The sequence below is a fragment of the Nilaparvata lugens genome, chromosome 7 (assembly GCF_014356525.2).
Source record: "Nilaparvata lugens isolate BPH chromosome 7, ASM1435652v1, whole genome shotgun sequence".
Lineage (NCBI taxonomy): Eukaryota > Metazoa > Arthropoda > Insecta > Hemiptera > Delphacidae > Nilaparvata > Nilaparvata lugens.
In genome coordinates, this window is record NC_052510.1 from 39,686,447 (window position 1) to 39,709,337 (window position 22,891).

Sequence of the window (22,891 nt, forward strand, 5' to 3'; positions counted from 1 at the left end):
AATTAATGAACAATTGCATTACAGTTTACAGAAGGTAAAACATGTCAATTTATAACATTCTTGGGACTCGATTGAGCTAATCCAACTCTTAAAATATCACTCAAGAATATAAAGTTCCATCATAGTGACAAGATAGTATAAGCTAATGGTATCTTATCTTCATGATTCTATTCAATTAAAACGAATATAGCATAATAATCTTCAATTTATTTGGTTTCAAAAAAACGATTGTGCAGTAGGCTACCATTAAGAAAAAAGAAATTTAAATGTTTTTGTTGCTATGCTTAAAGATTGCTTATAATATACCGGTTTTTGAATAAATCGATACCGTACTATTACTATTGTATACAGATTGTAATCGATAACAGTACTATACTATTACAATAGATTAGGTAACACGCTTGCAAAAGAAAATAGGATTATTGCCATTGGTAATGTGACACTAATTCTTTAGCAATGCATATTGCATAGAAGAAACCATTTTAGGCAAGTTATTTGAAAACTTCAGAATCTCAAGCGATTGAAGGAATATTCACGTACTCTAAATTAATGCAATGTATTGTTTGAGGCAAAAAATGTCAATGGTAGAAATATCTACATAAACCAGTAGATTGACATTTCACCCCCCCCCCCTCTCTTCCAATTTATCAAATTTAATTTAATGATAAATGATCTGAAACAGTTCTATTAATGTTCCCTTATTTCAAGTTACGTGACTATTTTCTACGTTTAAATTACGAAAATCTCATTAATTTCAGCGCACAATCCATTGTTGACTGCTTGACCTAGAAATAAATTCAATATCCGAGAATGGATTATTATTCAATTTTCAATTCAAATTCAATTTATTTCCAGGAAGTACATTTTACAATATATTCCCTGAAAATTACTCCCTCTAATATGGAACAAGTCCGTGTTTAGAGGAGGAGTCATTACAACAATAGACACAATACAAGAAAGAAAAAGTTGACTTTCTACTGCTGTAGTTCACAAGCATAAGCTATTCAAACATATTTACATACAACAATACTAACACATAAAACAATTGAAAGAAATATAATCTCAAATTCTTAACCAATAATAATAGAAATAGATTCAATAAACAAAAACTGATTGCTTCCTTTTTTGTCATAGTTCTGGAAACATTACCGATGTACTCAATGCACTCATTTACACATTTTGAAAACAATAGTTTCTACAATATATAATTATTAACATGAATAGAAGAATAATAATCATATCTCATAACATATGAGTCTATGGTACTTATTCAGGATCAATACTAAACTGTATTCAAAAGCAATGCCAATTCTGAGTTAATATCAGTAGAAAAAAGGAATTTTTTAAGCTTTAAGTTGAAGCATTTCTGATTGATTTTTTGTCTTAATTGTGGCGGCAATTTATTGAATAATCTTGGGGCCAGATAATAGAAATGTTGCAGCCCTGTGGTCGTTTCCCTTCTTGTCCCCTCTACCATTGCTGACACCATCCTTCTAGTTTGATGTGCATGAGGTAACATTGTAAAACTATTCTTTCTACACATGAATAGAATCGAGCCCTTGATTTACAGCTTTTTTATGTTTAAAACCCTTGCTGTGACAAAATAGTTCCTCTGATGGATAATATGGATCCTTTTTCAACATTATTCTTAGAACTATTCTATGTGCCCTATGTGGTTCAACAGTTGTAGGAAAGGCTGCACCCCATGCCACAATACCACACTGGAAGACTGCCTGCACCAACCCCATATACACCTGTCGCATAGCTATAGCTCTACTTGGAAGGAGATCCCTTAGCCGTGAAACCAGGATCATCAAATACCTCATAGTTTTTGTTATATTATTTACATGGACATCCCAGCGTAGATGCTGATCTACGTAGTATTGGTACAGTATTTCATATCATTGAGTCATTGTGCTACAAAATTTGAGTGGATCGTGAAGTCAAGCTTCCATTCTTATATACAGTATAATTATATCTGCATCATGATTGAACTCATATTCTTTAAATTTATTCAATTTCTATACATTTTTCATATTTTTTAATCCCATCATGAATTAACAGGATGTAAATTACAATCTGAAAGAGATTTCATAATAAAATTTAACTTCAAGATTTATTTCATTCTGACTTTATCAAAGAACTTGATTTACTGTTGATTTCTCAATAGATTCATACAGTAAAATTTCGAATAGTTATCGACATTTCTGAATGAGTTTCTAATTGGAAATTTGGAAAAGGTGCCTGAATATTAAATGATTCTCATAAAATACGAAAAAATCGTACAAAGACAATTCATGCTAAGACATTTCAATGCGGAAATCGTGGATTTCATAATTCTGTACAGTACTTTGGGAAGGTGAAGCAAAATTACTTATCACGTATCAAGGTTGGTAGATGAGCTGTGGGAAGGACATGATGGGTATTACTCATGTAATAGGCCTACCTAGCAGAGTTTATTATCAGAGACTTATTTCAATTTTCTTATAAGTTTGTGACCATGATTCATTATTATTATGTTATAAGAATGAACAGTAAGTTGAAAAAAGGCTGAAATCCTAAGCGACGACACTAGTCTGTAGCCGGCTGTAGTCTGTATTCTGCCGGCTGTATTTTTAGTCCATTGCTGTATAATATTATAGCAGTCAGTCTATATCGTTGGTTTAGTACACAAATTCGGGACCATAAGTGGCATAAGCGGTACGATAAGAGCTTCATGTACCAAAAAAAACAAGTTTTATTAGGTACACAATATTGTGGTTAGTGATTAGAAGGCTCTATTTTGTCGACTATAGCCGACAACAATAGACTACAGCCGTTAATTCCGCGAAGATGTAGATGCGCGGCTAGTCATCGCTTACGAATTGGACCTGAAGAAATTGGAAGTTCCTGTTGTGAACAGCAGTTCACAAACAAAAGAAACTAAGTTACAATGCTACTATAATAATACAAAAATGACAGGAATGTTATTCTTTACTAGGCCTATGACCTTTTATAAATCTGTAATTATTTCAATCTATTATGGTAAATTATGCCTACAAGTATAGTATGAGATTCACATCCTTATAAAAATGAATGCTTACCACTCAATCAATGAAGACAGTTCGAAGTAAGTACATATGAAAGGGAACGCGCCAACTAAGCTCCCTGGCAGTAAAGCTGAAAACTACAGTGAGACACCGGTAAACTAATCCATATAAAAAAGGCTATCAATGCTTCCCATTCAACCAAATAAATTTCAGTAAAGACGGTTTGAAGACAAAACCTTTCAAATAGTTGCAATTGAAATAAAATTGAGCTCAGTCGGCAAGAGCGTTGCAACGTTGAAGGCTTGAAGCACGATCGCCTGGCTTTTTCGTCTTGGGTTCTCATCAGAAAATTTTGACACATTTCACCCGATAGCTCGTCAAGCACAAGTTTCGGACTGATATATAGAAACATAATCAGCAATGCCACATAAATAAGGAGAAATACTAAAAATAAAAAATGCATGGGAGTACCAGCAAATTTAAATTTCGGATCCTCAGAATCTCAAAGAAAGGAAAAATTGACGAAATCAAAATGCAAAAACTGACAGACTATAGTAGCTTACTTATAAGTACCGCACCACCTGTAAGTCCTGTAACAAACTAACTTCACAACCTTAAAACTAGCCTATAGTGAGGTCCACGTTATAATGGCAGTGGATAGAGAAAGGAGAATTGCGTTGCCGATTGTCTGCCTTAATTCTACATTGTAAAAACGGATTTGGCAACGCTGCGGAGCTATAGAAGGATAGCGATATCTCTTTTGTCGAGTGATAGACAAGGATAGCAATACCAATGTTGATCAAATACTGTCATTATAACGTGGACCTCACTATAGCAATTACGTTTAGCAAAAAATTCAAATTAAGCTAAATATTATTCACAACAGTAACTTTCCAGAATTTTAATGTCAGACTATAAACAACTTATTATCATACTTCAGAAAATTAGCAAATATAGTGTCCTGAATAATCCATGAAATAGCCCGAAAAACCTGAAATTGAACTAAATGAGTAAAATTAACTTCATTTTAAATCTCAGTTAGGAATATCATGATATTCAAAGTAAAATGAAATATTAAAAAAATGTATACCGTATTTTTACATTTAAATCATGATATAGCCTATTCTATTCAACAAATTGAATAGTTCACGACGGTATAGAATAGTATAGGTAGGTCACTCAAGTTTAATAAATTAATATTAGTCATGTGCAATTTATTGGTAATTCCTAACCTAATCTGTGTCTCATCATCAACATTCAACATCACAATGAAGGTGTAACTTATTTGCGCAAGATTGTCCATTTAAAAATAGGGTGTATCATTAAAAATGTAGATTGGAGAGAATATTGAATGACAAACCTATTTATTAGGTTGCAAACTTTTGAATGAGGATAATATTATTTACTTACAAGTGAGACTGCATCGTCCATACATCCAAATCATTGTGAAGACTTTTGCTGAGCATTTAGTGGAACTTGGAGCACTTTGAACACATTTTAGTCACGCACTACACTAAACTACCGTATTGGTTTACAGTAATATTTATTATCAAAATTATCAAGTGCACTCGCGTTATGGTCGTTAGAAAGCACAGAAAACCAAACAAGCCAAGTCTACACAACAACACAAAACTGGCTGCCTGCTGGCTTTCTTTACAAATTTCAGTTGGAAACTAAACTGAAGAAACAACGAGGGAACACTCCCACTCCAAGTTCCAAGTTAACAGGTGGCGATGCGGATTTTTTCCGCTAGGTAGCATCACTAACTGGACAAAGACTTCACTCCTTCAAGCAGAAGTACGGTAACCATGGTGATATGCTATCAACAAAAGCGGCTTTTAAATTTTATTTTGAAGACTCGCCAATTTTGATAAACTCCAATGAATTTCATCCCTTTATCATAGGCTTCATAATATTCTCAGATCCGAACCCCCGCATTAGAAATAATAAAACACTACATAAAATTATGTTTCCTGAACTAGAAATAAAGATAAGCCGACACAGCTTATCTATAATGTAGTCTACAATCTATATAGAATATAAATTCAATTCAATCAAGCATGAGAAAATACAGTTTCACAATCCCTCGTCCATTTACCAATATTTTAGTCCAGTCAAAGAAGGATTATTATACTACTAGCAGGTTTGCAGGTAACCCATGCTTCGCAAGGGTCTATTTTAAAACTCAACAAACTGAAAACTTGACTTAATGAAATCTAGAAGAATTGAAAATAGGCCTATAAGAGTCCTCGGTTGATTAAGAATTTATATGCAACATTTCAAGTAAATCAGTCCTGTAGTTCAGACATGATGATGCGTCAAACATAATTTTCCTATTCCGTACGTGTATAAGCCAGTTCTTTCCTTTATTATAGTATAGATTATTATGTTGCTTTGATCTGTGATCAGTATAAATGTCTTGTATCATTTAAAGGTGCGACAACACAAGCTGAACCGAACCTCGAACCGCGCAGCAAACCGTGCATTCCGCCGAACATCGCGCCTTTCAGCGAACATGAGCATATGTTTCATAAAGTTAAAAATCAGCTGTTAAACATTCGCCGTACCGTACTCCAAACCGTTCACCGTGCCGCTCGCCTCTGTTTTAACTGTTCGCCGTACCGTACTCCGAACGCTTAACTTTTCAGCCAATCAGAGTCCTCGCCGTGTAGTTCGCTCTACAATAAATTAATCAACTAACCATAAACTGACTGAAATAAATACTTCAATTTCAAAATAAATACTTCAAATTAATGTATTTAATTGATAGAATTATATAAATCTACAGTGTAGGTCATATCTAAATTCACAAAGAGTTCGATTGTTGTTGGCAAGAAACATGTTATTCAACGCAGAAATCATTGTTATTCTAAAAGATAGGATAAGTTGAATATAGTTTCCCTTTCAGGGGGAGTTTTGACAACCCAAAAAACTCATTTTTCACTTGAAGAAATATCGAAAAGGTGCATAGGACCTTATTTTTTTGTTCAGCTTGCCAAAATACCCCTCATTTCAATATTAAAATTTTCGACTGACTGTACAGTGAGTCAATCATTATATCAGGGCTCGAATAATTTTGGGACTGTAAATTAAATAAAAATTGAAGAGAATAATTTATTTATGTAAGAATATCAGCACCTTTTTCAAAGCCATATTAACTGCATGCGTATTCATATTGCCGATACAGCATTGATAAAACTGTATACATTTATTTAGCACTTTGTCTCAAAAAACTGTTCTAGCTGAAAAGTTAATAATCCATGCTACATGTAGGTCTATAAATTGCATCAGAAAAACGTTTCAAAACTATGTTTTTTCTAAACAGATGTTTTTGAGATTATTTCTTTGATGCAGCAGCCCCATATTATTATACAGAGTTTGTGAAAATAAAAATATAACTATAAAAACAATACTATTATAATCTTAATAATAATAACAATATTATTAGAGATTCACAAGTTACAAAGATTATAATACATATACAACACGCAGAAATAAGTCATTACTGTATGCAAATGACCTTAAGAGAGAGGTCACGTCCGCATACAGGAGCACCGGACAAAACAAGCGTTGAATTAAACTGTTAGTTCTATGAAAAATAGAAACTAAATACATATACATATATATATATATATATATACCTACACATATATATGTCTCCATAGTAATATTATTGAAAATATTTATCAATACAATTATTGTCAAAACAATATTATTGAGATTAAGTTTAATCAGGTAGAAAGCAATAATAGAACAGCTGTTTTTTTTTTTAATTTTATTTTATGATTTGAATGTGAAATCGCCGTATGAAATCGTAATCCATAATTTGAACATTAATTATTATGAAAAATCTAGAAGGAAAATTGAAATTTGGACTTCGAGGTACACGAGATATTTTTAGAATCTATGAGAAGATTGATATTTTTAGAATCTATGTGCAATATTTGGAGATCTAAATCATTTCCGTTTTTCAATCCACAAGTTGCAATGTTTTGATGCAAACAAACACAACTCTACTCTCTCTTATTATATAGAAGATAGAGGGAAAAGTTTGGAAGACAAGTTTTGAATCTGCAGCTCTTTTAAGGATAGTAAGGGGGTAAACATATCAAAAGTCCTCACTCCTACCCCCTGTACTGAGGTGGTGGGGGTGGTTTAAAAGTACCATATTATGTTTTTTAGCGTATATCTCGAACAATATGCGTCTTTCGGAAATTTTTGTCGAATACAAATTAAAGCTTAAGAATAAGCCTACAAGTTGCATTTGTAACATTTTTCCATATCTCTCATACTTTTCTAGGTATGATCGAGCTCTCGAAGGTGTCACATTTTGAAGAAAAACCCTTCCGTCTCCGATTTTTTCATATTTTTGGCCTTATAACATTTCAACGATTAATTGAAAAAATCCGTTTTTTCATGAGCTCATAGAGCATCATATTATCTTCAATTTCATGTATTATGTCATAATTTTTCGCATCTCCCTACGATTTTTGCAGGCGCTATAATGTTGAGTGTAACCTTCAGTTTTACAACAATAGATCTGTTGACAGGGGAATTTGGAGTGAATGTTTGGAACACAATATTTGACTTCGCAGCTTTGTTTGGACTAACTTACTTAGAAGGTAAAAATATCAGAAGTCCTCATCCCTAACCCTTTTGTGCTTAAGGGGGATGAGGGTGGTTTAAAAGTGCGTTTTTTCATTTCTGGCTTACACGCATGAATCTTGGAGACAATGCATTTCAGCGACATGACTAACTGAGCAAAAATAAAGCTATAGATGAATCTCTACAAGTTTTGTTTCGTAAAGTTTAGTGATATCTGCTTCAGCTCTCGAGATATTCACTCTTAAAAGTTTAAAATCTTGAAAAAGACAGTTTTTCTTCTAACTTTTGCACTTTCAGGGCTAATTGCTGAACAGCAATGCATCGAAAAAATAAGTACTTAACATTAGGTTTGTAGAGCATTCAATTCTCTTTAATTTGATGTACCTACTATTCTTACATTTTAAGCTTTCCATCAATAATTATTGTTATAGCAACAGTTTGACTTGAGAGTGGGGAAGTCAACAGTGGAGGCTGCTGAATATATTGTTTTCAAGGTTCATGCGAGTTTTTAGAAGGGAGGCCTTGCTGGGCTCACAATGTGAGATCTTAGCAAGGCATTTGACACCCTGGACCATGCTACTCTTTTATCAAAGCTCGCTTCCTATGGAATTGGTGACAGCCCTCTGGTGTTTCTCCGTTCTAAACTGAAGGGAGGTAAGCAGATAGTGCTGGCGAATGGTGTGAGGTCTCAAGTTAGATCAATGAGCTGTGGGGTTCCCTAGGGCTCTGAACTGGGGCCTCTCCTGTTTCTGACTAGTGATTGCCCTTTTCAAAGAACAGGACAGAGGTGTGTTTATGCTGATGACACCTCAATGCTGGATATCAGTGGTGACATGGCTGACCAGGGCTGAAGCAGACTGGTTTCGGGCTAATCTTTTCCTTCTCAATGGCGAGAACACCCAAAAAATTGTGTTTCACCTCAGAAACGGAGTGCTATATGATTTCCCTCCATTGAAGCTCATTGGCTTCACTCTGGGCCGTAAGCTTTCCTGGGGCGGGCACACTCAGGTAGTCTGCAGCAGGTTGAGCAGGGTGCTGTTCTTGTTCAGGAGCCTGAGAAGATGTATACCAGAGGCCCATCTTCGCATGTGTTATTTTACCTTCTTTCAAAGTATGATGGCATAATAATGGTATCACCTTGTGGGGTGGTGCCCCTGGTAAAATATATACTGCTGGTGCGGAAAAAGGCCATCCGGATTCTTTGTGGGGCAGAATTTTCAGCAAATTGTAGGCCTCTCTTTGTGAGTGAGAAGATTCTCACTGTTTTCAATCCTTTCATATTTACAAGTCAGCTATAAAGGCCTTCCATAGTGTCCATACTTTACCAACCAGGTGATGTGCATGACCATGGCACCAGAAGCAGGCTGAGGCTGGACCTGTCATATTGTAGATTGGGGAGGACCCAGAGCAGCCTCATCTACCAGCCAATTAGAATTTTGGACAAGCCATCAGTTTCAGCCAGGACTCTGCCTGAGACGGTTTTGAAAAGGAGACTATGGGCTTTCCTTCAGGAGAACCCCTTTTTTTCTCTGAGGGGGTTCTATGATTGTGATCCTCAGACTGTGAGTAGATACTTCTTGCCTTAGTCTTGCTGCTTCTTCTGCTTGCTGCTCATTGGTATGTCTCGTTGCATGCTATGTGTGTTTTAACTTGTAACTTTTGTTCATGACCTGTCTTATGAAAGTTTTTTTATTGTTCTTGACTCGTTCACTTGTGGACATACCTTTGTAGTATGACCACGACATGAACAGATACAATTATTATTATATGAGATCATGTTCTATCATACTCACCCGTTAGATTAACTTATTTTCTAGTAAAGAAACACGCATAAGGAAATCTTAGGGATAAAAATTTTCAAAATGATAACTTTTGACTCAATGATCCTATCTTTTCATACTACAGAGCTTTCTTCTCGGCTCTTTCAGGCGGTTCGAAATCACGTATCATACGTCAATTACAAATACGGTCACAAAGTGGGAAATTTATAGGTACTGTACTCCATTATACTTTAACCAATATTTTCATACACAAAAAATAGCTGATTTCTATATTCAATGCTTTTTATTTCGGAAACCCATATTGATCACCCATTTTACTTGGTCTTGAAATGTAGAAAAAATACTTCCATTTGACTTAATTCATTAAAAAATATGTTTGTAAAGTACGATTCGCTCGTTTTAAAAATCAAGTAAAACATTTCTCATTTTCAAGATGGATTCGAGGCAACTGAGCATGCATTTCTATACAATGAAATGAAATTCTATACAATTTGAGACTAATTGCAAGTTCCCATCATGTATCAATCTCAATTAAGAGGCTGGTGATTATTAGTAGAATCGTAAAAAATGAAATTCGGCATTTTTATAAAGCCATAATTTTTTATTTTTAATAGTATAAATAGAATCGTTTACTGGAATAGTAAGAGAAAGAGATTCTTTACAACCTTGACTGGATTTCTAATTTTTCATATTGAGTATTCCGTGAGGAAGAATGATTTAACAACAAATATGTATGATCAAAAACTCTCAATTGTCCAATATTTTCCTAATGAAGAGAATAATATTGTCTAATATTTCCCAGTCAATGAAGACTAAAAAGAAAAAAAAACAGGAATTTGCGCAAGTAATGAAGGGAAAGCTGAATTTTTGCAGGATGTTAGTATTCATAGTACATAGCTTGGAATCACAAAATCACCCATCTTCCCTACCAGGACCCCCCGAAGTACGAAACTGCAATGGTTTCGTAAAAAAGTATAACTCGGTACCAAATCAAAGTATCGAGATGACTATGATTTCATCGTTTCAAGGATGAAAAGAAGTACAATAATTAATGTCATATAACATTATTTATAGTATAGCCTATCTATTGTTTCAGGACGTTTAATCTCATATAAAGCCAATACATGAAGCCAGAAAATTAGGAAATGTTCACCTCATAATTTTATATTTTGTCTAATAGAAGTTTACGCTTCCGTTTTTCGAAAAAAAAACTTTCGCATAGGAGGTATAGCTCCTCGTTTCAAGATCTTCAAAATGATGTATCATTAAGTCATACTTTTTTGAAGCCCCAAAATCTTAATACTAACACCAACAGCTGGTAGTATTTGTAGCCTATTAAAGTTACATGCAAACCAACTGCTTAGATGCAAAGCAAATTATTATCAGATTTACCTGGAAATCTATTTGAGATATAACGGTCTCAAGTTTGTAAAGCACAAAATTACGCCCAGACAGATTTTGAATCATATGTTGGAAATCGGAATATAATTGAAAACTGAATTCCCTCCAAAATAATGTTTTTCCAAAAATACTCATTTTTTTCGAAATGTTATCATCTATTTTTCTGTCCGATGGCTCGATTTGGCGAAAATCGCAAAAAACTGGAAAAGGAACCGAAAATCTGATGTTTTTGAGGTACCCTGTAGAAAGCTCCAGGGCTAGGTCATTTTTAACCGGTTCAATACTCCAGAATCATTGCACGATAAATTAAGCGAGTTAATTCCCCAAAAGCCCCTTTTCACTACCTCGTGACTGGACTAATATAAGAAAGGACCTACAATGGATCATAAGTCCATAAGTTTAGTTCATTTTTCTATAGCATTGATAGGTGGGCAGTTGATCAGAGTTTGACTACAAAACAGCTGCGGACTGGAAAGAAGATCCCTGGGTCGATTTATCCTTTCCATGGCTACACAACGCTACTATGCGTAGCTAATTTGTATCCAGCTATCAGAGTCAACAAGTTAGCATACCATCATTTTAAAATAAGGAATATAGCAGTCAGGCATGGGCAGTTGGCTTCCTCCTACTTCTACCTCCAACCGTCCCCGCACCGAACAACTAGGTATCTTATCATCAGTCTAATACTTTGTAGTATAGTATTTAATGAATGATAAAACAAAATTATTTAATCCTGTGAAAAGAAGAAAATTTTGTTTCATAATAAAAAAAAATCAAATATATCCATAATACTTATTTGTTTATTCAGTTTACAAAAATAATAAGCGGCTTTTCAATCAATCTTTGGAAAATAAGAGATCTTACTTGTGAATTGTTTTATAACTAACTAATAAGGATTTTTCTAATGTAAAAATAATATACATGATTTTATAAAACTAGAAATAAAATTCTCACATTCACTGATTTGTAAGCTCAAACATGATTGTATACTTTGAATATGATAGTGATAATTATAATAATATTGCACAAATGAAAACTTCAAAACTAAGCAAAATGAAAATTCGAGAGCGTGTTTAAAAGTGGGTTTACGAGTCGTCTCCCAACAACATAAATTAAAAGAAAAGCCTTGAATTTCACTTACATAATTACCTGGTTATTCTAAAAAAACATTCAAGGGCTTCTTTGAGGGCGATCGATAGAATACCTATTGTAATTGAATAATAAAATAGCAGGATCTATAAAACCTTTGAAGGTTCATTTGTAAATTCTTTGAAGTTGTACAACAAATTAAGCTACTAATTTTATCCCGCGTGATTAAATTAATAATCAATAAATTCATCTCCAAAACCGTCTGGCAAATCAAATTTGAAAATAAAAAAATTAACATTTTCAATGCGGAACTCACAGCTGATCAGGGTGCTTCTTTTGTCTGGAACACGTCTCCAATTGCTGTAGCCTAATATGCTCATATAATTCTATAAAAATGAAATTAATATTTTATTTAAAAACATTTGCAATTGTTGCCTGTGATTATTCAGATGTTTTAAAAACCTTATCGCAGACTAGATTTGAAATTAAAAACTAAAATACTCATCTGTTTGATTTATGGTTACTATATACGTATCCATCCATCCATCCTGCTTGACTAATTTAGATTAGAGCTTCAAGTAAATCTTGAATAGTCATTTATCATTTAATGCTCTTGAACGATTGTATCATTCAATTCAAAATACAAAAATAAATTTTCAATACTTTTCTTGTTAGTTATGTATTTATTTATAGATACTCTCCAGCTCGAAATTTCATATTAGCGAGAGATATCCGGAGGTCTTAGCTGTCTCTCTCCCTCGGCTAGGAAAACGTTCAAAGCTTTTGCTAGTAGCACAATTCCCAGTTGTTGTCTTTTGCGCAGAGTCCATTCACAAGCTACAGCATAGTAGTCACCTAGCTTCTCATTGGTGAGGCATCGCAGTCCCATGGCATCGATCATGGCCGCTTCTCTGGTCATTGCTTCTACTGGAATCACATTCTGGAATATGTGCAGACAAATCACTCCTTTGCCGCTCTTCCAGATGTCAAGAATTTTCAGAACCTGATAATAGAAACAAAAAAAAAATTACTATCGTAACCATCACTACCATGTACCCTCAAGACTTTAGTAGTGCGACGTTTCTAGAAGAAAAATCTGGTGTGGTACACTCGCACAACTTTCCTTGCTCATTGAACTGTAAGCCTCATTCTTAAACGAGAATAATTTAGGGGAATAACATAATGACGATTGGCGGCAACATATTTGGAACTACGATCAGACTACTGTATATGTGTATCTATAATTGTTTTCAGAGTACTTTTTTCTTCCTGTAAATTGTGAAATTCAATGATTTTTTAAAAGTCGTCAAAATAGCTGTTCTACAGATGAAATATCTCGACTATGTGTTCTTTTTATAAACTGCTCTACCTACCTACCTCATGCACGAGAGGGAGTTTACAAAGTCAATTTCTCAAGGATGGGGTGGACCCCATTAGTTTCCCAGGAAAAAGACTCATGCCAGTTGATAGAGCTGATGAATAAGGGTAGAGGGAATGAATTTGAAATGAATCGGTCAAGTCATTTTTGAGAAAATCGTGAAAAACATGGTTTTTCATTAACTATTCGCCATTTTTTTCAAGAATATTACGGAGCTCCTGCAATTTTCCCAGAAATGAGACTCATGTCAGTTGATAGGGATTATAAATAGCTATCCATGGTATAAATTTGAAGAAAATCGTTAAAGCTGTTTTCGAGAAAACCGTGAAAACATGGTTTTTTAGTAATTATCCGCCATTTTTCTCAAGAATATTATGTAGCTCCTGCAATTTTCCCAGAAGTGAGAAATTTTCCCAGAAATTCTCTACTCAGACTCATGTCAGTTGATAGGGCTTATAAATAGCTATCCATCTATATAATATAAGAGAGTAGGGTTGTGTGTGTTCGTGTGTTCGTTTGTTCGCATCAAAACATGTCAACTTGTGGATTGCATACCGGAAAAACGGAAATGATTTAGATCTCCAAATTTTGCACATAGATACAAATATCAATCTCGTGCACCTGGAAGCCCAAATTTCAATTTTCCTTCTAGATTTTTCAGAATTAATGTTCAAATCTATGCTACCGTACATGAAGTTCCATAGGCTACATTGTTGCAGCTCAGAAGTGTGTGTTTTTTTATGAGGAGGTTATAATGCTGTTACAAGACTAATATTTTCGAATGGCCGTCGCCGTCTACCGTAATGGTAAAACACTAGCTTACGGAGCGATGGATCCTCGGTTCGATTCCCGATTCTTCCCAATTTTTTGGTTCTTAATTTTTTTTCCCTCGAAACGTATTATTACCAATTATTTTTTGAAGGAATTTGTTTTCATTACGATTGAACTTGGATTTCATCAAATAATTATTTTTAATGTAAAATTTTGTCACCAGTACAAATGAAATGGACATAGTCTTCATGCTTTAGGCCTATCATTGAATTTCATAAGAAAAACATGAATAGATCACAATAAAATAAGTAATAATTTATATGCTTCAGTTATAATGTACTATTAGACACAAATTCGCAGTGAAACGAGTATTTTAAGTATTTTGTTTGGAATTGGGAAAACAAAAGGCTGTCTGATCCAAATTGAAGAGGATCTAATAGATACTAAAATTTTCTGATGTATTGGAAAAATCGATATGATTCTGTGAGGTTTTCAAGTAGTATGTCTTCTTCAGTTTTCTATACTATAATAAAGGAAAGAACTGGCTTATACACGTAAGGAATAGGGAATTATGTTTGACGCATCATCACGTCTGAAATATACTCAACTGATTAATTTGAAATTTTGCATATAGATTCTTAACTAACCGAGGATGGTTATTTATGCCTATTTTCAGTTCTTCAAGATTTTATTACAAGTTTTCAATTTGTCATGTTTCCAGTTGTTGTATAGAAGCAGCTGAACATTTCTTTTAAAAGGGACATTAGATGATAGGTATGATTGGGGATCATATTCGAATAAAAATAACTGATTTTCTGTCGCATCAAACCGCACCGATTTCTCACACCGTTCAAAAGTTATTCTCATTCAAAGATACTGATAAATCATGCATCTATCCATCATCTTTACTATAATAATGGAAAGAGCTGGCTCATACACGTACGTGATGTAGGAAAATTATGTTTGACACATCATCACGTCTGAACTACTGGACTGATTGATTTGAAATTTTGCATAAAGATTCTTCATTAACCGAGGATGGTTATAGGCCTATTTTCAAATTTCGATTTTTTTATTACGAGTACGCGTACGTCAAGTTTTCATTTTGCAAAGTTTTAAAATAGACCCTTGCGAAGCACGGTACCTACTAGTGGTATAAATTTGAAGAAAATCGTTAGAGCCGTTTTCGAGAAAACCGTGAAAAACATGGTTTTTTAGTAATTATCCGCCATTTTTCTCGAGAATATTACGGAGCTCCTGCAAATTTCCCAGAAATGAGACTCATGTCAGTTGATAGGGCTTATAAATAGCTATCCATGGTATAAATTTGAAGAAAATTGTTAGAACCGTTTTTGAGAAAATCGTGAAAAACATGTTTTTTTAGTAATCAACCGCCATTTTTTCCGCCAACTTGAATTGAAATTTAGTGAATTTCTTATTGTCGGGTCCTCATGGTATAAGGACTTTAAGTTTAAAATTTCAAGTCAATCGGTTAATTAGGAATGGAGTTATCGTGTTCACAAACATACACACATACAGACCAACACACAAAAATCATCTTTTTGGACTCAGGGGACCTTGAAACGTATAGAAAAGTTGAAATTTGGACACCTTAAATTTTTTTGGAAAGCAATACTTTCCTTACCTATCGTAGTAGGGCAAGGAAAGTAAAAAGAAAAGCTGGAATAATCCAATGGAAGCACATTGTGAAAAGTTATATTATGTTGGTAGTCTCTGAAATAGAATAAGTAATAATAGTCCAGTCAAATGGTCGTTTTTCAGGAAACAGCCCCGAAAGAATTTTTCTCGACGGTTCTATGTGTATTTTGGGGCGCTGAATTCAAATCTGAAATTTGCTGACCCCTTTTTTCGAATGTTTTTAATGTGGTAATTGAAATGATTGATTTCTCAATGTTTGCTCAATTAGTTGTATCTTTCGAGGGGTAAGTCGAGATGTCTGAACTGATTGCTAGTAAACATGTTCAAAAATCTTTAAGGAAGGAATCGAAACAATCAATGACTCATGTGTACTAGCAATCAGTTCAGACATCTCGACTTACCCCTCGAATGATACAACTAATTGAGCAAACATAGAGAAATCAATCAATTCAATTACCACATTAAAAAATCTTTGAAAAATAGGGGGCGATCCACCAGTTACGTAGCATTTGATGGTAGAGCAAAAGCAGTTGGTTTTTTTTAAATATTATAAACTAGATGTTTTTTGGAATTTGAAAGGAAAACATTTTTATTAGGAGTCAGATTTATTTTATTGAAATGAATAAATTTCTGTGAGGTTTAAATGTGAATTTTAACATATTTTGGTTTTATAAAATTAGTTATGCTACATCTATTTTAATACAAAACAATTAAGGAAGGTTATGGAATTTTGAGCATTTAATCAATTTTAAAAATTAAAATAAACTTGTTGCCAATGATCTTACAAAACGTTAGACAGAATTGTGTTGGACTATTTGATTATTGTGTTTTTTACTTAAACAAGTTATATGACAGTTTAAAAAGCATTATTCAAGGCATAATTAATTTGGAATTTCTAAAATCAAAACAATATGGGAAAATAAATTGAATTTGGAACGATACCATTATACAGTTGATGTCCATCCTACGTTGCCATGGTCTGAATGAAAAACCAGGGGATGTCCAGCCACGGGTCAGTTCGGTCTGTCTCTGGAGGTAGGCGATGGAAAAGTGTGTGAAATTATTCAGAAGAAAAGTGGAAAGCTTTTTCCACTAGCTGGCTGGAGGGAAGACTAGAATGCTAGCCCCACTTCTACCTCTCCTCAGCGTCTTTAATCTGTCAGCCAAAACTGTCTGATCAGCTTTTAGTTTTTAAAATTGAAAAAATTATTTCTCTTCTTAAAGAAGAAACTGATGTTTGGGGGTTTGTCAAACCTTCTGGTTCATGACAAACTGGTGATTCTCATAGAAAATAACCCGCGTGAGATGATTTCAGCCGAAATATGTATTTTTTGTTAGGAAGGCCTTGAAAAGGTATTATAATGAAAAATATGTATTTTGGCTGTAGGACATGATTTTCTATTTTTGGGTATATCCCCCCTCCCACCACTACTAAATTCGAAAATTCCTAAGGAATCCTGTTCATAATGAATTGTTCTTTCACGTGATGTGGTTTTTTATCCATACTAGAAAAATATACATGTTGTATAGAGTAGAAGTGGTAGGTTTGCATAATTTTGAAAACCCCTTGAAAAATACCCCTTTTTTGAGAATTCGTAGCTCCGGAACCAAAAATGGTAGAATCCTGCGCGACCACTCAATTTATTGGAAATTTTATTCTCTTCAATTTTGTCAAGAATGATTTTTCTTGAGAAACTCAAGGTTCACGAGATAAAATGGGAAAATTGAAAAAAGTCCGAATTTTTGGGGGTTTTGGGGGTGAAGCCGCCCTCTGGCGTGTCAGCAAATTTCAGATTCGAATTCAGCGCCCTAAAATACATATAGACCTGTCGAGAAAAATTCTTTCGGGGCTGTTTCCTGGAAAACGACCATTTGACTGGACTATAATGTAACTAGTAATGGTTACAAAGGTTGAGCACGGCTTCCGTAGAACCTGCCAATGAAAGACATCATAATGTGACTATCCTTTGCAACTATCCAATCCTAGACTACAAAACACTATCTAGAAGTCGAGATAAGCACAAGTATACACAGGTGTGTACAGTGATGAAAGTAATAAGAGATACACTAATCAGTTGTTCTATAAACAGTCTTATCAACTGTAAAGAATCCTTCTGGGTCATGTTGCATACACAGCTATGACTTTATAAGAATGTTTATACAGTACATTAAAAACTTTTGCAAAGCTAATGACAGCCACTGAGGCCGAAATATCGGGCCAATTCAAATGCAGGATGAAGTTTGCCTAAAACAAAAGTTATCTTAACTTTCAATACTTTTCTATTTTGGTTACCTTCCTATGTGAGATAAAATACGTCGATTGTGCTAGAAATGTGAAAATATAAAGTTAAAACGAATCTCGTGACTTTTTCATCTTTTGACATCTGGAATTGATTAGTTATTGATTGAGTACCCTAGTCAGATGGAGTTTTGAAAAACAGCGGAAAATTTGAATCAAGGAAATTTCGTTACGCACTTTGATTAAGACTAGTGATAGTTGGATAGTATGGAATATTGTAGTATGATAGTATAAATATTGAATTTATTGACTATCACCTTTTTAGATGAGGGATATTTGGTACGGTTCCAAGTCGTCAGAGCTTCATAGAGATGTGAATAGGGACGCGATCTCTTTCCACGGCCAATGTAGAATATTGCACTCAAAAAGCAGAGAAATCGCTCTCTGTTTGTCATGGCTATGCTCCTAGCCGGCAGATTTTGGGTGATCCTCGGATCCAGCAGAAGGTAGGTGAATGATGCTTTTGAGACTCCCTCCCGCCACCTAAAACCAACGTGAAACAAAAACAAAAAAATTATCAATGTGTTTGAAATGCATATATTATTATCAAAATCGTAAGTATACACAACTTTTTCAAATCTAGTAGTTTTTCCATGAAGAGCAAACTCTAATTAGTAATTGACTCAAGAATGACGAAGACAGTAGCTGCATGCCAATCATTCTCTTTTGAACGCAGTATAACATTTTTTTTACATTGACATTGAAACGAAGTTGGAACTATAAGTAATTTATTTTATTCATTAATGGATACAATTACAGATCATATTATGAATATGATCAACCAGTTGTACTGTTGAAAGTAGAAGTCCAATTTTCGTCCAAAAATATATATGAGCTAGAAATTTTGAATTAAGAAGGATTAAAACACCACATTATAGTCAAATATTACAATCAATTTCAACAGAACATTCAGGGTTTTTCAAGTTTTTCAAAAAATTTGAAGCAAAAAATACACACGCAACAAAGTAATGGAATAATAGTTATTCAATAAAAAAAAATATTGAAACCATTTTGTATTGAAAGTCTTTAATAATTTGAAAATAAGGTTTGGATGACAAATTTTCCAAGTGGATAGAGGCATAGATCGAAATTGAATTCACTCGTTTATTTAAATATTTTGTATTATGAAAGTTGAGGTTCAAATATTTAATCTTATATAATTCAAACTACGATTAGTCAATACGTCAATGAAAATTGCAGTTTCAACTACAATACTGTACATACGAGAATCATAGAATCAACTACTAACTAAAAATAGAAAGCATTTGCTGGATTCGGATTTAAGCAATTTTTGAAGAAAATTAATTATAGATTCATCTATGAACCAAGATAAAAATGCTTTTGTGATATTTCAGAAGAAAGTAGCTTTCAGCTACTGAAATTTGCTGAAAATGCTTTTGTTACATACATTCCAATCCAGTGAATACACTTCGATGGTAAAATGTTTAAGATATTGAAAGGATATAACAGAAAGTGAATTCCAATGTAATGTTCAAAGTAATGGAACTGACATTCAATTGAAATATTAAAAACATGGCATATTAACAATTGATAGTTGTATTAGTGGAACAGAAAATCAACTAAAAAATATGATGATACTCACCTTTTGTTGGTATCAGGAGTTTGAAAAGGTATACACATTTCGGTCTCAAGGTGCGACCACTTCTGAATGATATCATTGTCTGAAAGCAGACTTCGCTCCAGCTCAACGCAGTACTCTGGTCTGGACGCTAGCGGCTGCGTTAACGGTTTTGGCTTGCGTCGGAATCGTTTCAGTTTCCGCAGATAAACGCGTTTGGTGCAATTTGTGATAGGACCGGCCATCAGTCCATAGTCTCTAAGTTCTCTACGAAGTTCATCGGTTTCGTAGGCCATGTCAACCGACGAAACAGCTGATTCGGATTCTTCAGTGGTTGCCGCACTACGGGCATCTGCCAATACTGGCAATTTATTTTTCACAGCTGGCAAGTGACATTCCTCCACTAGCTGTATACCATCATCTTCGTCTGTATACAGATATTCTTCGGTTATGCTTACTTCTAGATCTGCGTTTTCAGGTGCATCGTCAGATATTTGTAGTACGTTGGCAGAAGACAACTCTAGCACATTTTCAGATTTGCGTGTATTTTCAGCTATTTCTTGTATGTTTTCAGAGCAGCTTGAGTCACTATGAGACTTATCAACATTATCTGATAATTCAACCACATTTTCTAAAGCACTTAGATGGTTGGGTAATTTAAGGCTTTCATTACACACTTCACGACTTTGAGATTTTAGTGCAGTTTTAAACACGTCATCATTATTATCATCGCTGTTATCTGAATTGCTGTTCAAATTAAGCGCATCAATATTACTCTCAAACAAATCAATCGAGTCACCTGATGTACCAACTGAAAAATTATCTGATACATTAGAATTTGAATAGTTAACAACAGAGGAGTCATTGATGCTTATTTTTGAATAATTGATTATTGGGGAATCATTTCTATTTTGATTGGAATGATTGTCAACGGGGGAATCATTGGCATTTACATTTGAATAATTATCAACCAAAAATTCATTGATATTGGTTGAAGCTATCTTGGAAATATTATTGAAATTATCGTGATTATTTCCACTGGAAGCTAGCAATCTTTCTGGTGTACTATTCACCACTCCCGGTATACTATTCGAGAAATGTTGTTCATCTCCACTAGTATCAAACTCATTAATTACTACTATTTCATCACTACTTGTATCAGCAACAGTCCATCCATACCTTCTTACAATTTCATCAGAATCCCTATTGATTTCACCCACTCTTGTTCCTAGATTTTTTTTTGCATAGTTATAGTTCACAATACGACAATTATTTTGATTACTTGTTTTACTTTCTTCGGCAGAAACACAGGAAAAGAAGTTATCGCTGGATGATCGGCGTGAATAGTTGGTTTCAGTTGTTGTTGTTTCCATACGGGTTTGGTTTGCTTGTAGATCGTGTTCAAGATTTTGCGAACTTTTACTCTCATCTTCTGTCAATACTTCATCTAAGAAACGCTTCATCCTCAAGTCAAATTCCATGCCATATTTAGACGTGTCAACCTCATCATTAGTATAGTATGAAGAACGGTCGTTTGTGACTCTTAAATTATCATCAACGTCGGTGTTATCTTTTACCTCTAAAGCAAAACATTTTTTACGGACAGAGGGATCACTGGAAGACATTCTAACCTCAGAATGACACGGATTAGACATTACTGATTCAGATCGGGAAGACCTGAAGCTTCTACTTGTTCTTCTGCAAACATCTCCCATCGATAATCTATCTTCTTTCAATGATACACTCACTCCTTCTATCTCACTAACACATCTTCTATTCACATATATTTCACTATTTACGTCTACATTTTGACTTTCCCCATCACTTCTATGCTTTATATTTCCAAAAACTAAGCTCAACTTCCTGTTGAAATCCGAAGAAACGCGTTTGAGACTCTTTGTAACACTGTAGTGCGAGCTTTTGGACTTTCTACTATCGGAAGCTGATACTTTCTCGACAGTTTCGTCTGAAACAACTGGTGCGCCATCCCTATCCTGACTTGAATTGTGTTTCTTAGTGAAAACATTCAATCTCAGACGTTCACTACATGTTTCATGCAATTTGTTGAGATTATTTCTCAATTTTTTACGTTGTGTTATATTCACCATCCATTCTCTACCAGAATTTAGAATTGATCCAGCGGGCCTGGTGTTTCTTTTGAGAATATTGCTGGAGCTAGGATTATCTTGACTAGTCGGTGTTTGAGATCCAGATGCGTAACCGATATCGTTGTTCTGATCTTCTATTGAGGATTTGGTTAGGTCTTCGTCTGCATCGTAGTCTTCCACGTGAGGATTGAACTCGATGACGTCAGTGCTCTGTCGGTGATGATTCACCATTCGAATCGCTCTCGATTTCTGATCTTCAGGTAGCTGATCGAACGTCATGTCGAAATAACGATCACCATAGCCAGAGCTCACTCCACTGGGGCCTGCAGCAGCATTGTCTTTCTGCAGTTGCGAGGCAGGCAGACCAAACTCCATGCCATGCTTATTGTTTTCGACATTTGGTGACTGAAAAACAATAACAACCTTATTGATTTACTCGTGCTAACTTTGTCATATTCAATAGTTAAATTATCTCTAATAGCAATACTCAACCGCATGGTTATATCTAGTGCATAGTTATCCTTATAAATCAATTAGGCATAATTGTTTTTAGTCAGATCTACACAATTAAATGACAATTGCACTTGGCTCCTGAATTCTTGTTATTCGGTTATCGTAGTAGTGGAAATAAAGTTTCAATTTTAAAAAACTAATGAAATATAGATTTTTTACAACAAAAATGTAAAATGAAAATAATGATTGTTGTACTGAGAGGAACAAGCTTCGTTATATTCCAGAAATAAGCGAAAAATGTTTATTGAGTGCAGAAGAAATGCTTTGTGCACAAATTTCACAAAAGATTTTTGTACAGTAGATCATGAAGAAAACTACTGTATACAGTAAACATTACCACCAGTTAAAAACAACTACACAAAAACAGCAATTTGAGGACTCCTGAGTTTGAATAACTTCAATTTTACTCCTTTTTAATAGATTTAAATTAAAAATGTTTGTATATTTCTGACTCGACATTTTATTAGAATACTTTTTGGACATACTTCTATCAAAATTCGGAAAGGGAATAGTTTTGGGCTAGGCCTGCGCCATATGTCATATATTCATACTCCATATGTCATATTAAGTATCAGCGGTGTTGCTAAACGAGTATAATACTATAGTGGTATCGCTATAGACCTAATAAAAATAATACACGGCAATGTTTTATAATCTTCATGGAAAGGTTGGCTTGCAT

At 34.3% G+C, this 22,891-nt stretch overlaps 2 protein-coding genes across 3 annotated transcripts in view; both read right to left on the reverse strand.

Annotated features, from left to right (window-relative positions):
* The window catches only part of LOC111051909 (protein crumbs), a 145,619-nt gene extending 140,914 nt beyond the window's left edge, over positions 1-4,705 (reverse strand). Inside the window, exon 1 of one of the 2 annotated variants that reach the window (XM_039432731.1) lies at positions 4,440-4,705. In XM_039432731.1, the coding sequence (XP_039288665.1) occupies positions 4,440-4,473 (34 nt within the window). In that variant the 5' untranslated portion in view covers positions 4,474-4,705. The remainder of the gene's footprint in view (positions 1-4,439) is intronic. The other variant, XM_039432732.1, reaches the window with a different exon arrangement.
* Positions 4,706-11,588: 6,883 nt separating this feature from the next.
* LOC111051910 (GATA zinc finger domain-containing protein 14-like) overlaps positions 11,589-22,891 on the reverse strand; it is a 38,755-nt gene continuing 27,452 nt past the window's right edge. The window contains exons 5-7 of the mRNA XM_039432733.1: positions 19,616-22,104; positions 18,270-18,495; positions 11,589-12,908 (exon numbers count right to left, since the gene is read on the reverse strand). Coding sequence (XP_039288667.1) covers positions 12,624-12,908; positions 18,270-18,495; positions 19,616-22,104 — 3,000 coding nt within the window. The 3' untranslated portion in view covers positions 11,589-12,623. The remainder of the gene's footprint in view (positions 12,909-18,269; positions 18,496-19,615; positions 22,105-22,891) is intronic.